The 14,072-nt window shown below is 56.0% G+C and overlaps 1 protein-coding gene across 2 annotated transcripts; it reads right to left on the bottom strand.

The window, feature by feature from the left end:
• Window positions 1-1,949: 1,949 nt before the first annotated feature.
• On the bottom strand, window positions 1,950-12,364 carry Tac4 (tachykinin precursor 4). Of its 2 annotated transcripts, none has more exons than XM_063251371.1 (4): window positions 11,078-12,364; window positions 6,598-6,673; window positions 4,314-4,343; window positions 1,950-2,294 (listed from the first exon to the last, which is right to left on the bottom strand). In XM_063251371.1, the coding sequence occupies exons 1-4, from the start codon at window positions 11,153-11,155 to the stop codon at window positions 2,251-2,253; spliced, it is 228 nt and encodes a 75-aa protein (XP_063107441.1). In that variant the 5' UTR covers window positions 11,156-12,364; the 3' UTR covers window positions 1,950-2,250. The 2 variants fall into 2 exon arrangements, with proteins under 2 accessions (XP_063107441.1, XP_005002449.1); XM_005002392.4 differs by lacking the exon at window positions 11,078-12,364 and adding an exon at window positions 9,045-10,803.
• Window positions 12,365-14,072: the final 1,708 nt, after the last annotated feature.

Below are 14,072 nucleotides of genomic sequence, written 5' to 3'. Positions count from 1 at the left end.
GTGAGCGAAGACCCGGGTAGTGGGCATGATGGGTAAGAAAGGCAAATCCCAGAGACACAGAGCCCTGACCCTAGGACTGTAATAAACTGGCCAAAAAGGCTGAATGTGATCCAGTGTGCTGCTTTAAAAGGTAATAGTGGAGCCAGGTGTGGTACACAGCCTGTAATCCCAGTGCTCAGGAGGCTGAGGCAGGAGGATAACCTTGAGTTTGAGACCAGTCTGGGCTACATAGTGAGACCCTGTCTCCAAAAAAAACCCCTAAAACCCACAGTGGAATGTGCTGGCATCAGCAGCACATGCGCTAAAGGTGGCAGCGGAGGCAGGACAGGGTGGGCAGCTGGTAGTGAAATGGGCAGCCACCCTGTCACAGTGATGGGCAGAGGTGGCTGCTGTTAGCATGAGAGTGCGGGTGGCAAATGTGGATGAGTCTGAGGTAGGCAGTGGAGAATCAGCAGCCACGGGATGCAGGGTGAGGAGTGGGCACCTCTTCAGCAGCTGAAGAGGCAAGCTCAAGGCTGGGGGTTTAGCTCAGTGTCATAAGCACTTACCTGACAAGCACAAGGTTGTGAGTTCGATCTCTGGTACCAAAAAAAGAGGCAAGGTCAGATGTCACTAGGCCAGTGTTCTGTCCCTTAGCTGTGTCCCTCAGGCTTGAACACAGGGTGCTAGCACTGAGCTGCATCTCCAGCCACTTTTTATTTCAAGACAAGATCTCACCAAGTCACTCAGTTTTCCGGCCTGGGCTCAACCTTGTCATCCTGTCTCAGCCTCCCAGAATGCTGGGGTTACAGGTATATGTCACCACACTCCGCTCCAGCTCTTTCTGAGATTTTATTTTTTGAGACAGGGTCTCCCTGTGCAGTTCAGGCTGGCTTTGAACTCAGACGATTCTCCTGTATCAGCCTCCCGAGTGCTGGGATTACAGATGTGTGTCACCTTACTCAGCTTCTATCTTTTTTGGGGGAGGACAGGATCTTGCTAGGTTGCTGATGCTGGCTTTGAACTCACGATGCTCTGATATATCACCCTCCTAAATAGCTGAAGTATTACAGACATCTGCCACTGTGCTTTGCTTTTCTCTCCATCTATTTATTTAGTTTTGACTTTCTTTGAGACGGGGACTCACTATGTAGCCCAGGTTGGCTTCAAACTTGCAGTGATCCTCCTGCCTCAGCCTCCTGAGTTCTAGGTTTACAGGTATGTGCCTTTCTTTTAAAAAAACAGCCTACCCTGATCTTCATCCCTGTCCCTTATCACAAAGAATCAAACGCCCAAGCCAAGTGTGATGGCACAGCTTAAAAAAACCTAATGATGTACAAAGTTAGCAAGACTCTGTCTTCAAAAACAAGAGTGGGGATGTGGAAGCAAGGGCCTTGGGTTCAATCCCCAGTATCAGGAAGTTGAAAAACAAAAATCCCACTCTCAGAGTAACACATTTTCCTGCATCTTGTAGTCCAGTGACAGTGCCTCCTCTTTACTGCTGAGCTCCTGTCCAGCTCAGTCCTGGCCTGGCCTGGCTTGGCTCAGGGAGGGACCTGCGACCTGTCTAAGCATCCCGGAGTCCTCTGTGTCCCCGCTGCCTCTGCACCAGCACAGGGACACGGGCCTGTCCATCAGACACTGATTGCAGGTGGAAGCCCCTGGCAGGGCACCAGAGCCCGTTCTGAAAGCAAACCAGAGACTTGCAGGACCACCTCCCACTGGGAAGCTGGCCATGATGGGGGCCCAGTTCTCCACAGGAGAGGTGAATCGAACCCCTGCGGTCCTGGCTGTGCAGGGAAGACAGTGTCTTCTTTCAGGTTCAGCCATGGGGCTTCTGCTCTGAAATCACTCCTGCCCTCTGGTGACAAGCTTTCCTTTCCACCTGAGGACAGTGCCTGGGCAGTGTATTCTGAAAAAGCCCCCAGCCAGCATCCTGCCCTCTGCCCTGCACCACACAAGAAGCCACAAATGGTCATTCATTTATTAGACCCCAACCCAGCATCAAGTGTGGGGTATGGAGTGCCAGGCTGGCCCCGAGACGCTGTCACAGAAGTTCGAGGGAGGACAGGGTTGCTCCAGCTCTGGAGAATGGCCCAGCACATCTGTACAACCACCACTGTCCACTGCTGAGTCCTGGAAGAAACTCTTTGAATCCAGCAAGTGCCAGCATGCAGGACAGGAGACGCGAGGTGGAGTCGGCCCACCGCCAGGTCTGCTGTCCCCGAGGAGAGGAGGTGACGTTCTCTGGGAAGCGTCCTGTGGGGCCTCTCACTCTGAACCCGGGTCCTCCCGCTCCGAGCCTGGGGAGGGCACTGTAGGAGGTGAGCAGTTAGGGAGTACTGTCTGGCCCTTCGACCGGGCACCTCTCTCTCATGTTCCTGCTGTCTGCAACTCGGGCAGTGGACCATAATTCACCCACCTATCTTCAGTCCATGGCAGACGCCACGGGCCAGAGAGGGAGCCAACCCCAGCTTTCCTCTCTAAAGGGGACAAAGACATTCTAAAGATGCCAAGGTGTTCCTGTGGACATGGGAGGTGTCATGGGCCAGGAAACCAGAGGCACAGCCCTGTCTGTCCCTAGCTCACTACTGACTGCAGGTAAACTTGCTTCTCGGTTCTGAAAAGTGACAGCTGCCGAGCTCACACCATGCGTGGAGGACGCTCAGTTCTGTTTGGCACCAGGGTGGCGTCCAGAGCTTTTGAATGGGCTGGCTCAGACGCTTTGAGAAAATGTCAGGGAAAAACAGAGGCTGGGCTCATCTTTAGTCCCAAGAGCCAGGGTGAGAATAGGGGGTAGGGGGCAGAGGTTCATGGCATGGGGCACAAGGTCGAGCACTGGCGAACACAGCCCAAAGCTTGGGCTAACCACTGGTTGTTTTTTCCAGTACTGGAGATTGAAATCACCACTGCATGCTTGCAAGGTAGGCGCTTATGCCACTGAGCTAAATTCCCAGCCCGCTGTTTGGCCTCTGAGACACTGTTTCACTATGCAGTTCAGACTGGCCTTGAACTCTCAGTGATTCCCCTGCCTCAGCCTCCACCGCTGGGATTATAATCATGTGCCACCACATCCAGTGACCAGTTTTGTTTGATGCTTTTTCTATTTGTATTCCTGGGGATCTAACCCAGGGCCTCACTCCTGCAAAGTAAGCCCTCTAACACCGAGCTCCCCCGCCACCAGCCCTGATGTTCTGACACTGGGCCAACAATTGCTCTTCCTTGGAGGTGGCTCACAGAAGCTGGGGCCCCTCCCCAGCCTGATTCACTACCCAACACTCCTACCTGGCCCCTAGGATTCTGCCCCTGGGGTAACTGTGTAACACAGCACACACCCTGGGGGCCCACGCTCAACGACAGAGGGTGACAGCAGAGAATGTCTTAGGACTCCAGGCCTGATCCCTTAAGGGTCAGTGACGAGGCCTTCAAGGGCAGCCAGGGAACATGGGAGCTGCAGGATCTGGTATTCCATGTGCCCAGCTGGCTCTGGGGATGGGCCAGGGGCTAGGGCTGAGGAGGGCGCAGCTTCAGGACCATGGCTCTTTGAGTCCCAGGTCATCAGTGGCCCCCTCCCTGCACCTGAGCTGCCCTCGCTGTGGGGCCTCCCTGTAAGGGCTTCTGGGACTCTTTTCTGTCCACTCGCTTTCCTTTGTTGTCCATGCCACCCATGGACATGCACAAGCAGCTCTGGCCTACCTTCTGTCGAGAGCCTCCCTCTGCCCAGGAGGCCTTGTTTGTAACAGCTGGCCAGGTCCTAGCTGCCCTGGCAAGGGCCGGGGAGGAGGAGAACTGAGGCAGCAGAGGGTAACGAGGGAGGGGCAGGGACCAGACGGGTCCATGGCTGGGCTTTGCAAATGTAGTCACTGCTCAGCCACCGGCCCTCCCTCCCATCCTGCCCCTTCCACACCCCGTGGTGAGGGGGTTGGACGTGATCCTGAGGGCACGTGGGCAGGCTGTTTGGTTGTTTCCTTTGGCTCTGTTTTGCCCTTTCTGCTCAAAGATCTTTGCCACACCCTCCCTCTGCACAGGGGATTCAGCTCCAAGCACTCTTATCTGTGGTGGTGGACTCATTTTCCCCTCCCCAGGCTTCATACTCAAGGTCACTTTGAAGCTTTGGCAGCAGAACTATACTCAGCCTGTCTCCTCCTGTGCCCCACGTGTGCCCCAGGCTTGTGCAGCCCACCACCCAGGGAGGAACCCCCAAGCCAAAGCCCCGCAGCCGGCTCGGAGCCAAGCCACATCGGCCCCGCCCTCGGCTCCAAAATGCCAGCCTGGCATCCGGTACGGCCCCCGCCCCGCCCCGCCCCAGAGCATGCAAGGGTGGCAGTGCCTACCTGCGGGCTCCGGATGGATCCGAGGGACACCTAGGGGAAGGAGGGGGAAACAAGGGCTGTGGCACTTCTGGGGGCCTTGGTGAGGTTATGGGGTCTTTTGAGCTGCAGCCACTCCCTGCTTTCCTCAGCTGTGGTGGGAGTGTGCTTGGCAGCAGACCATAGAGCACGCACGGGTAGGGAATGCACGGGTGATGTCACTGTGCCTGGCACTGGCTGGGGGTGGCGTGGGTGCCCTTGGTCACCCAAGGAGCTTTAGTCCCCACTGAAGCTGGCCATGAGAGGCATCGCAGGGCTCAGGAAATCTCTCTCCTCTATCCCGACTGCTGCCCCTCGGGACTGCTGGATTTGGAAGAGATCTCTGCAGTGGCCCAGGCTCAAACTTCTTTCATAGTGGAGGAAACCAGAACCAATGTGGTCACACATTGGTTTTCCCTATTTTTATATGCATTTTTTATTACAGAGACAGTCCTTGAACCCATGCCCACTATTATTTTTAAATCGAGCAATTTAAAGATTTGTGCAGTAGAAAGTAAAGTGCTTCTTCCCTGCTCCCTCACCACCACTTCCTGTCCTACACAGAACCACTGCTTACAGTCTGATGTTTATTCTTCTGGAACTTTCCCACTAAATTTGCATAAGCATGTGTGTGTAGTATGTAATTTTTTAAAAAGCAAAGATGCTCCTCTGATGCACACTGTTCTGTAACTTACTTGCTCAGCTTAACTGTGTATCTTGTTTTCCTTTTTTGAGACAGGGTCTCACTATGCAGTCCAGGCTGGCCTTGAACTCATGGGGATCTTCCTGCCTCCGCCTCCCAAGTGCTGGGATGACAGGCATGGGCTACCATGCTCTGTAGGCATACGTATCTTGGAGCCCTTCCCACAGATCTGCCTCTCTATCTGCTCAGTACTGAGGATGGAACCCAGAACCTCCTTATGCTAGGCAAGCACTGTGCTGAGCTACATCTTAGCCCTTTTTAAAATTTTCATTTTGAGCCAGGTTCTTAACTAAGTGGCCCAAGCTGGCCTCAAACTCATGATCCTCCTGCCTCAGCCTCCTGAGCAGCTAGGATTTACAAGTATGGACCACAGTGCATGGCCTGAGACTTTTTTTACTGTCCACAGAGATTACAGATGAGCCTAATATATTTTGATCCTTTCCCTGTGATAGTTTTTACATTAGCTCCACACCCTCCTGTTACAAATGCTTGCATGATGAATACTTTTGTGCAAACAGCTCATATAGTATTATCATATCACCTGACAGACAGATTTCCTGTTGTGAGACAGTTTGGTAAAGTCATGAATATTTTTGGCTTGGAGGGATATAAACAGTGACTATTTCTCCACACCCTCAATAGCACTGAGCATGACCACCTAAAATTCAGAGTCTTTTTTTTTTTGTCTTTTTCCTTTTTATCGGTACCAGGGATCAAACCCACGACTGCCTGCTTGCAAGGCAGGCGCTTATGCTGCTGAGCTAAATCCCCAGCCCCAAACTCAGAGTCTTAAGCGGAACCTGAGGGTGCGCACCCGTAATCCCAGCACTCAGGATGCTGTGGGAGGAGGATTAAAAGTTTGAGACCAGTCTGGGGAAGTTAAAAAGATCCTGTCTCACAGAAGAAAATTAAAAAATGGATAAATAAAAAGAGCTGCAGACATAGTTCAGTGCAAAGGCCCTAGGTTCAAAACCCAGTGCTGAAAAAGGAAAAGAATATTGACGGCAAGCTGAAAGGACACAGCCCTCTGCCCTATGTCCATCTAGATGCTGGCCTCTGATGACTGCTACTCCCAAAAGCATCCCACATGGAAGGCAGGGGCACAGGCCAGGGTGCAAGGTGGCGGCCTCTGCCCTTTTTCCTGTGTGTATGGGGAAGGGTACTGGGAATGAATTCAGAAACTTCAGCTTGCAGGGAGGCCCCCTGCCTCCAAGCTGGATCTCTAGCCCCAACCCTTTTTGGTCTTTTTGAGAAAAGTTTCAGGTCAGGCTGGCCTTGAACTCATAGCAAGCGTCCTGCCTCAGCCTCCCCAGTGCTGGGATTATAGGTGTGTGCCACCATGTCCTGCTAGCCTCTACCCTTAGGGTGACCCTACTCCTTGTCCCTGGGGACAGCCGCTGCTTACACCTACCATTATGGACACGCCTCTGTACAGGAGGACACCTGTTATCACAAGTCTACCCGTGCCCATCTCCTGAGCGGGCTCAGCCCTGGGCCCCAGCTGGGAGGTGCAGACCCTGCTCAGAGCCCCCACCCCGTCCCCCTCCTCACACCGATGTTACTCACCTCCCACCCGCTTCCCCATCAGCCCAAAGAACCGCTTGGCCTCCTGCAGCTGCAGCTGGATGCTGGGGACAGGGACCTGGAGAAACAGAGTTAGTGGAGGAATCTGGGGGAGGCTGACATGGAGACGGGAAGCCTGGAGCTGCAACAATCAGCAAACACTGTCATCAGACGCTTGCTCTAGCTGGTGCTGGCCTCTCCTGAGTATTTTGGCTTTTAGTTTGTATTTTATTTTGGCTTTTGAAACAGCGTCTCCCTGTGTAGCCCAGGCTGGCCTCAAACTCATGGTAATCCTTCTGCCTCAGCCTCCTGAGTGCTGGGATCACAGGTGTGTGCCACGAGGTGCGTTTTCTTCTGCATGTGTTACACCATGTGGTGTTATTAGTAGCCAACAACGCCCCTAGCATGCTCCTGGCACACACAGCACCTGGTGCCCTTCCTGTCAGCCCTTCACAGAGGGAAACAGAGGTACAGAGAGATGCCACGGCATGTCTGAAGTTCCCCAGCCAGGAAGCAAGGGATGGAGCTGGAACCGGAAGCCACCAGCTGATCAGACAGTCAGAACCTCAGTGTCCACAGCCACCATCAGAGTAGGGAGGGGACTGGAAACAGCGGTGGTCCACCCTCAGGTGGGGGCTCAAGGACCACCGCTGTTTCCATCCTTACCCTAAAGGGACAAATGTCCTATCCAAGGCTTGGGACTAAAGTTCTCCTCAGTGACCTGTGACCTCACCCCGAACCCCCACAGAAGAGGGGCTCCTCTGTCCACGGCTCTGGAAACAGGGCTGTCTGGGATGGTGAGCCATGGCTGGTGAGAGGCTCTGTCCTCCATCCCAGGGACCAGCAGGGACCTGGCCGGGGGCAATGGAAACCCCCTGTACCTTTCACCGCATGTCTCATCCCCATTTTGGGATCCACAGGGACTGTTTTCCAAGCCCTGGACTAATTTGGTCTCTTCCAATCTGTCTCCTCCCTGGCTGTCTCTGACTGGAGTCAACCAGCCTAGCCAGAAACCCGAGAAGACTCTTCAGAGATTTGGACCCGTTTCTGAAAAGCTCATGAAAACCACTTTGCCTTGCTGAAATTCAGCTTCAGATGCGAGCTGGAAAGAGTGGCCTTTTATAAATTAGCCAGGGCTGACCCTGCTGCCTTCCTACGGCTTTCTGCTTGGGGCGCGGGGGAGACGACAGAAAACCCTCCAGGTCTGGGTTAACCTGGACCCTCAGCTTCAGAGGGCTGCAGAGGAGCCCTGGAAGCTAGGGGGTGACCAGGTCACCCTGGAGGTGTCCCGGCCCATGAATCCCTTCATTCCAGGAGCCCCAATGCCTGATGTTGACACCACTAAGTACATCAAACCAGAGAAAGAGCTTGAGAGTGACCTGCCCCCCCTCCACCTTGCAGGTGGCAACGCTGAGGTCCCCTAGACCGCAGGAGTCAGTAGACAAGCTGGGGCTTGAACCCCAGTTTCCAAGGCTTGCAGCCCTCTCCCCTCCACCCACACTTTCCCTGTCAAACAGAGAGAAGCCCGTGCCACACATGCCCTGACATGCATGGCTCTTCCTGAGGCTCCAGGGACCTTGCTGTGGCCTAGGACCTCTGGCCTAGTGTCCTCAGCATGCCAGGAGCGATGCAGAGAGCCAGCCACAGCATGCCCTCCCATAGCTATCCTAAGTACCGTCTTCCTCACCGGCTGTGACTGCTCGTCAGTCCTGGGGCAGCTCCAGGGCAGGGGCTCTGTCTTCCCAGAGCATCTGCTCAGGTTTGGAGTCAGGATTGAGTGGGTGCAGAGGTTGGGTCTCCAGCTGTTAGCATCCAGTAAGTTTAGAAGACAACATTGCAAACCAGGACTTGGGGCCGGGGGCTTAACTCAGCAGCTTAAGCACTTGGCTGGTGAGTGCGTGGTCCTGAGTTTGAGACCTGGTCCCTCTCCCCCCACAAAAAAGGACCCATACAAATGAATTGATCTCTCTGTGCCTCAGTTTCCTTGCTGTGAAACAAGGAAGTAACAGTACTTGCCCAGGAGGTTGATAGAAGGGTTCAGTGAGTTAATGTTTATAAAGGATTTAAGAAAGTATCAGGAACATAGTCTGTGGATTTTTCTTTTTTTGAGCAGAGTCTGGATATATATTTTAGACTGGCCTTAAATTGACTATGATCTTCCTGCCTCAGCCTCGTGAGTGCTGGGATGACAGGCGGGCGCCACCACGCCCTAAAAGATGGTACACTGTTTCCATGCTTTGACACACGCACACACACCCACACACCCACTGTTGCTCCATGCACATGAGCCTTGAGTCCCTTCAGTGGTCCAGGGCTCATGCCCTTGAGCTGCCCACAGACAGGACAGCCCACGGTACACAACCCACTGCTCTGGCCACCTGAAGGGATGGCTCCCCACCCTCCTCCACGGATCACTGCCTGCCTTGGTCCCAGCCTCCCTGCCAAGGTACCTCCAGGGTCATGGTCACCCAGGGCCGTGCTTTAGCGCCAAGGGCCAGCTCCTCTCCACCGCGGCCTGCCGAAGTGCCCTCGGATAGTCCTGCCAAGAGAAGCAGGGCCAAGCAAGGCAGCATGGTGGGAGCACTGCTGGGTCTGGGGACCCTCGGGAGTCCTCTGGCCTGAGGCTGCTGCCTGCAGCCGGTCCTGTCACCTCTTGGCTGCTGCAGTGTGCCTGGGAGACGATCCCAGCGATTCCTTCTCTCCGCTTATCTGACCTGGGGCCACTTCCTGTAACCCCCTCCCTCCCAGCTGGGAAGACCAATGGCAGCAAGGGCATCATGGGGGAACAGACCAGCCCCCCTGCTGCCAGGGTATTTGATCCCATGGCTTAGCACTCTGATGCAACACCTGCCTGGCCTCTGGCTGAGCTCCTGGCTTCCTCCCCCTGCAGGTGCACAACAGGTTCTCAGCTGAGGCCTCTCCCCAGAATGGCCTGCCTCCCTTCGCCAGCCTCTGGCCTCTGAGTCCCACTTCCGCAGCCTTTCCCCCTTTAGCAGGCCCCCCACCAACCCAAAAGTGAGGCTCCAGCTCAGGCAGAGCGGTAACTGCCTGTAACCCTGACACTTTGGGAGGCTGAGGTGAGAGGGTCTCGAGTTCAAGCCCAGCCTGGGCAACTGCATGAGTCTGTCCACTGGGGCTCTGTGGTCAGACACCGAGTTCCAATTCCAGCCCCATCACTGCGCAACCATGACCGTGGGAGCATTACCTAACCTCGCTACACAATGGAGCTGCCCTCTGCAAAGCAGGACGCATAATAGCCCTGGGGCCGGAGCCTGAGGATGGGCTGAGCTAATGCATGGGGAGCACTTAGCTGGGGTGCGTGGTAAATGTTTAATGCCAGTGACTATCATTAGTTACTACCACTGACTCCGGGTCACAGAAGGCTAAGATCGGCTCTCTCTGAGAGCAGCCCAGTCCACGTCTGCGGGCAGATGCCAGCCCTGGTTGGCCAGTGCCAGTGCAGACAGGGAGCAAGGCAGGGCATGCCCCCTTCCGCCTGCCTCCATCTGCTCCCAGCATAGGTTCTGCCCCTGCGGGACCTCCCTTTCCACCCAGCTCACTCCCTCCCTCCCCAGCAGTAGGCATGAAACCCTGGGCCTCTCACATGCTAGGTAAATGACCTGCTACTGAGCTACATCGGCAGCCCTTTAAAATTTTGAGTCAAGGTCTAAGTTGCCCAGGCTGACCTCAAAATTGTGATCCAGGAGGCCTGAGCCTCCTGAGTAGCTAGGTGTACACCTCAGTGCCTGGCAAGTTGGGAGACCACTTTCTGTTTACCTCCTCACTGGAGTTTTCTGTCTCTGGCAAGAATGAACTGGACCCTTTACCACTACCACCCACTTGTATTCTTGTCACTGTGAGCTGCACTGGTTGTGCACTGCACAAGAGTGGCTCCTAGGGGGAGCACTGGAACTCAGCACTCACTCTGATTACCCATCCAGCTTGGGGTGAGGCCACACTTCTGAAGGTACAGGGCTGGGACAGTGCTGCTGTCAGCCACATGGTAGCTGAAGAGGCCATGAATGTATGGAAGGAGGCTATGAGAAATGTGTGCCATGCACATAGTAGGTACAAAATAAAAAATGCACCAGCTGGGTCCAGACCCACCAAGACAGAAACAAAACCAGAGAGTATGGAGGGCTGATAGGCAGCTCCTTTACGCAGCATGTGCACCAATCGCTAGCTAGCTGATGGCTTAAGAACCCCAGCGTTTACATCAAATGCAGATTACCTGATTCAGTCTAATTCTCCGTGCTGGGGCGGGCCTGAAGGTTCCTCTGGGCACAGCAGGGAGGCCATCACACCAGTGCTCACTCAACTCTCCTAAGTCAGGGCACCTAATTAATGTGTCACGTGCAGTTTTGGGTTTTCTACTGTTAAATTTTTCCTTGCACAAACAGTTCTGTCTTCTATTCGTTTTACAGATCTGGAAACCGAGGCAGGGGGGTTTATTTTAGGTTGTGCTGAAAATTAGCACACTAACCTGGACCCTGCACACAGCCCTGGGGCACAGCCCTGGAGGCAAATGTAGCACAGGCTTTTGGACCCCGAGGCCTTGCATCTGCTGGTGCAAACCGGTAACCTTGGCCCCAAGGGGTAGCCAAGCCTCAGTTTCTCTTCCAGCAACTTGGAGCTGCCCGCATAGGGCTCTGAGCTCTGTTGCTACAGTGCCCAACTAGGAGCCTGCGCACCGTGGATTCTAACCCACCGCGCTCAACGGACCCGCAGCCGCCCCAGCGACGGTCTCTGCCACACTGCGCAGGAGCCACCGGACGTGGGGGGCGCGGCGCAGCAGAACCCGTGCGAGGCCTCCAATGGGCGCGCAGGGCGGAGGGGACGAAGAAAAAGAAAACCCCGAAGCCCGGATGGCCCGGAGCGGGCAGGGCCCCGGCTGAAACCGCGGCTATTTGGAGAGTGGCTCTCAGGCTGCGGTCTGGCTGGGGCTGGCAGGCCCCGGCCCCGCCCGGTGCCCTCGGCCACCCGGGCACGGCCTGGCCCTGCGCGCCCCGGAGAGGCCGAGGCCCGAGGAGGGCGGGGCGCGATCCCTGCGCCAGCCAGGCCTGGGCAGGTTCGGGGGGAGGTCCGAGGTCCGCGTGGGCGAGGCGCTTCAGGGTGCAGGTTCCGGTTCCGGCTCGGGTTCCGGCCGCCCGGACCCCCGCGGGAGCGGGCTGGGGGTGGTGTCTGGCCGCGGGGCGGGTCGCGGCCGCGGCGAGGCTCCCGGGGCGCCGGGTGGGCGCAGGATTGCTAAAGGCTGCGGTTTGGCTGGGGTGGCGGAGCCCAGAAGAAAAAGCGCGCAGGAGGGAGGAGGGGTTATAAAAAAAAGCTGCCGGGCCGCGCAGAGCCGGGAACTGGAGCCGAGGGCGGGATGCGGAGGAAGCGGCCGGTCCGACGCCTGCTGCGGCCGCGGGAGGCGGGGCGATCGGCGGGGCTCGCTCTGCTGGGGCGCGGGGGGCGGTGGTGGTGGTGGCAGAGCCGGGGTTCCAACGCGCGGGCTCCTCTCGCGTTTGCTTTCACCTTGGCGAGGCCCCCCGCAGCCCCTTGGGGGCTTGTGCGGCGCGCAGTGGTAGTCAGCCTGCTGTTTTTCCCTGCACCCCGACTCCGCCTCCGCCCTCGTCCTCCAGCGCCCCCACGTGGACGCGTCCCCCGGGCTCCTCTGCGTTTCCGAGCTTCGGATCACGCACTCGTTCACTGATGATGGACTGATTTACCCAGGACCTTGCAAAAGGAGAGTTGCCAGGCAACAGGAAAGACAGCGTGCCGAGGCCGCGGCAGATGCCCTGGGGAGGGACGACCCCCTTTCCTACCTTTACAGTGCGGGGACACTCGCCCTGCCGGGTCCTGCGGGTTTGGAACTGGATCTCCAGTTCCAGCCATGGCGAAGGTGGAGCATGTAGCCTTTGCCCCTGTGCCCAGGGGTTGTATGGGCGGATGTCTAGGCCCACATTTGTGGCAGACAACTTGGCCCAAGCCTGCCTTGCCCTTGGCACCTCCGGCCCCTGGCCCCTCGGTTATGTCTCAGTGTCTCTGGAGGAGCAGAAGGTAGCACAAAGTTTCAGAGAGATTCTTGATGCAAACTAATAATCCGAGTTCTGAGAATAATCAAGGCTCTGAGTCCTCAGTTTTACCAGGAAGTCCAGCTACCCGTACCCATCAGAAGCCCAGGGGTGCAGGGACCCGGATCTCCCACCTGGCTCTTTTCCTTCTCTGTCATCTTTCTCAAAGGACCCATGTTACCCACATCTTTGCAGTTAAGGGAAGATGAAGATGCCGGGTGGGGTTAGGGATCCACATGTAGCGTTTGTGTCAGAGCGGCAGATGTGGGGGTGATGGCGCATGCCTGTAATCCCAGCACTCAGGAGGCTGAGGCAGGAGGATTACATGTGTTCGAGGCCAACTCTGTCGCAAAAACCACAAAAACAGACAAAAACCCCCACTGAATACTCTGGGTTTGGATCCTGGCCCTGCCACTAATATCAGTGATCATAGGCAAGTTGCCTAATTGTTCTGGACTTGACTTACCATCTGGGGTAGGAACACAGCACTGGTGTCAAGAAGAGTTAGGGTGAAATATGGCATGAAAGCCTCATGGGGCAGCTGGTGTGCTGTAGGCTTCTATGCTGCCATTATTATTACTGATTATAACAGAATTAAGTGGTGATGTCCAGCCCTGTCCGATAGGGAGTCCTGATTAAGGAAAGTCATTCTGGGAATTCCCTGATTTTTTCCTAAGGGTAGGAAAAAGTCCTTTCCTGCAGCCAGGTCACTTCTGGAGGGGAGACTTGACTTAGGGGACCTGAAAGGTGGGCTCAGAGGCTCCGGGCCCCTCGTGGGGAGGTGTGTGTGCCAGTCTTGTCCCTTGTCTGGCAGCATCTCCCTGGGGTGCTGGCTTCACCCGGAGCCTACCAGCAGTGAAGGCACTGGAATCCGACCCCATTAGTGCGCAGAGAGGAACTCATGATTAAAATTGGCCTTTTCTTCCTGCATCTTGGTTACTGAGTACGGGAGAAAAGTGAGCTGCTAATTGGAAATGTGATTATAATGCACTGTCCTCTGTCTGCCCAGGGGAGCCTCCAGCCCCTGCTGTCTGCAGAGCACTTGGTTTCTGGTGGCGGGGAGACTGGAGCCAGCCCTGTGGAGACAGTGCCCGGCGGCTGGGCACTTGGCTGGCTGTGCATGGCGGGCGTGTGGAGCTGCCCTTGCAGGACTGGACCTCCATTCTGCCCTCTTGTGCCCTCCCTGGGGCTTCTGTGGCCTGGGGTGGGGAGGGGATCAGGCCCTTGAGGTCAGAAGAAAGCTCCCCTGAGACCCCTGGGCTGGTTTAGTCCCAGGAGGGCTGTAGGGCTGGACGAGGGACGCTGGGCTCTGCTGCTCCTGGCTGGGCCTGCTCCCCGATCTGTGCTTCCAGCCCTGCAGTGGGAAGAATAGGAGTTTCAGGGCGCACTTGATCTGTGCCTGGCACTGGATGAGCACTCAAGGAA

Source organism: Cavia porcellus, unplaced genomic scaffold (genome assembly GCF_034190915.1).
Source record: "Cavia porcellus strain 051 isolate PalLab524CR breed Dunkin Hartley unplaced genomic scaffold, mCavPor4.1 scaffold_6, whole genome shotgun sequence".
NCBI classification, from domain to species: Eukaryota; Metazoa; Chordata; class Mammalia; order Rodentia; family Caviidae; genus Cavia; species Cavia porcellus.
Note: the sequence above shows the minus strand (reverse complement) of the source record. Positions and strands in the feature narration are given on the sequence as shown.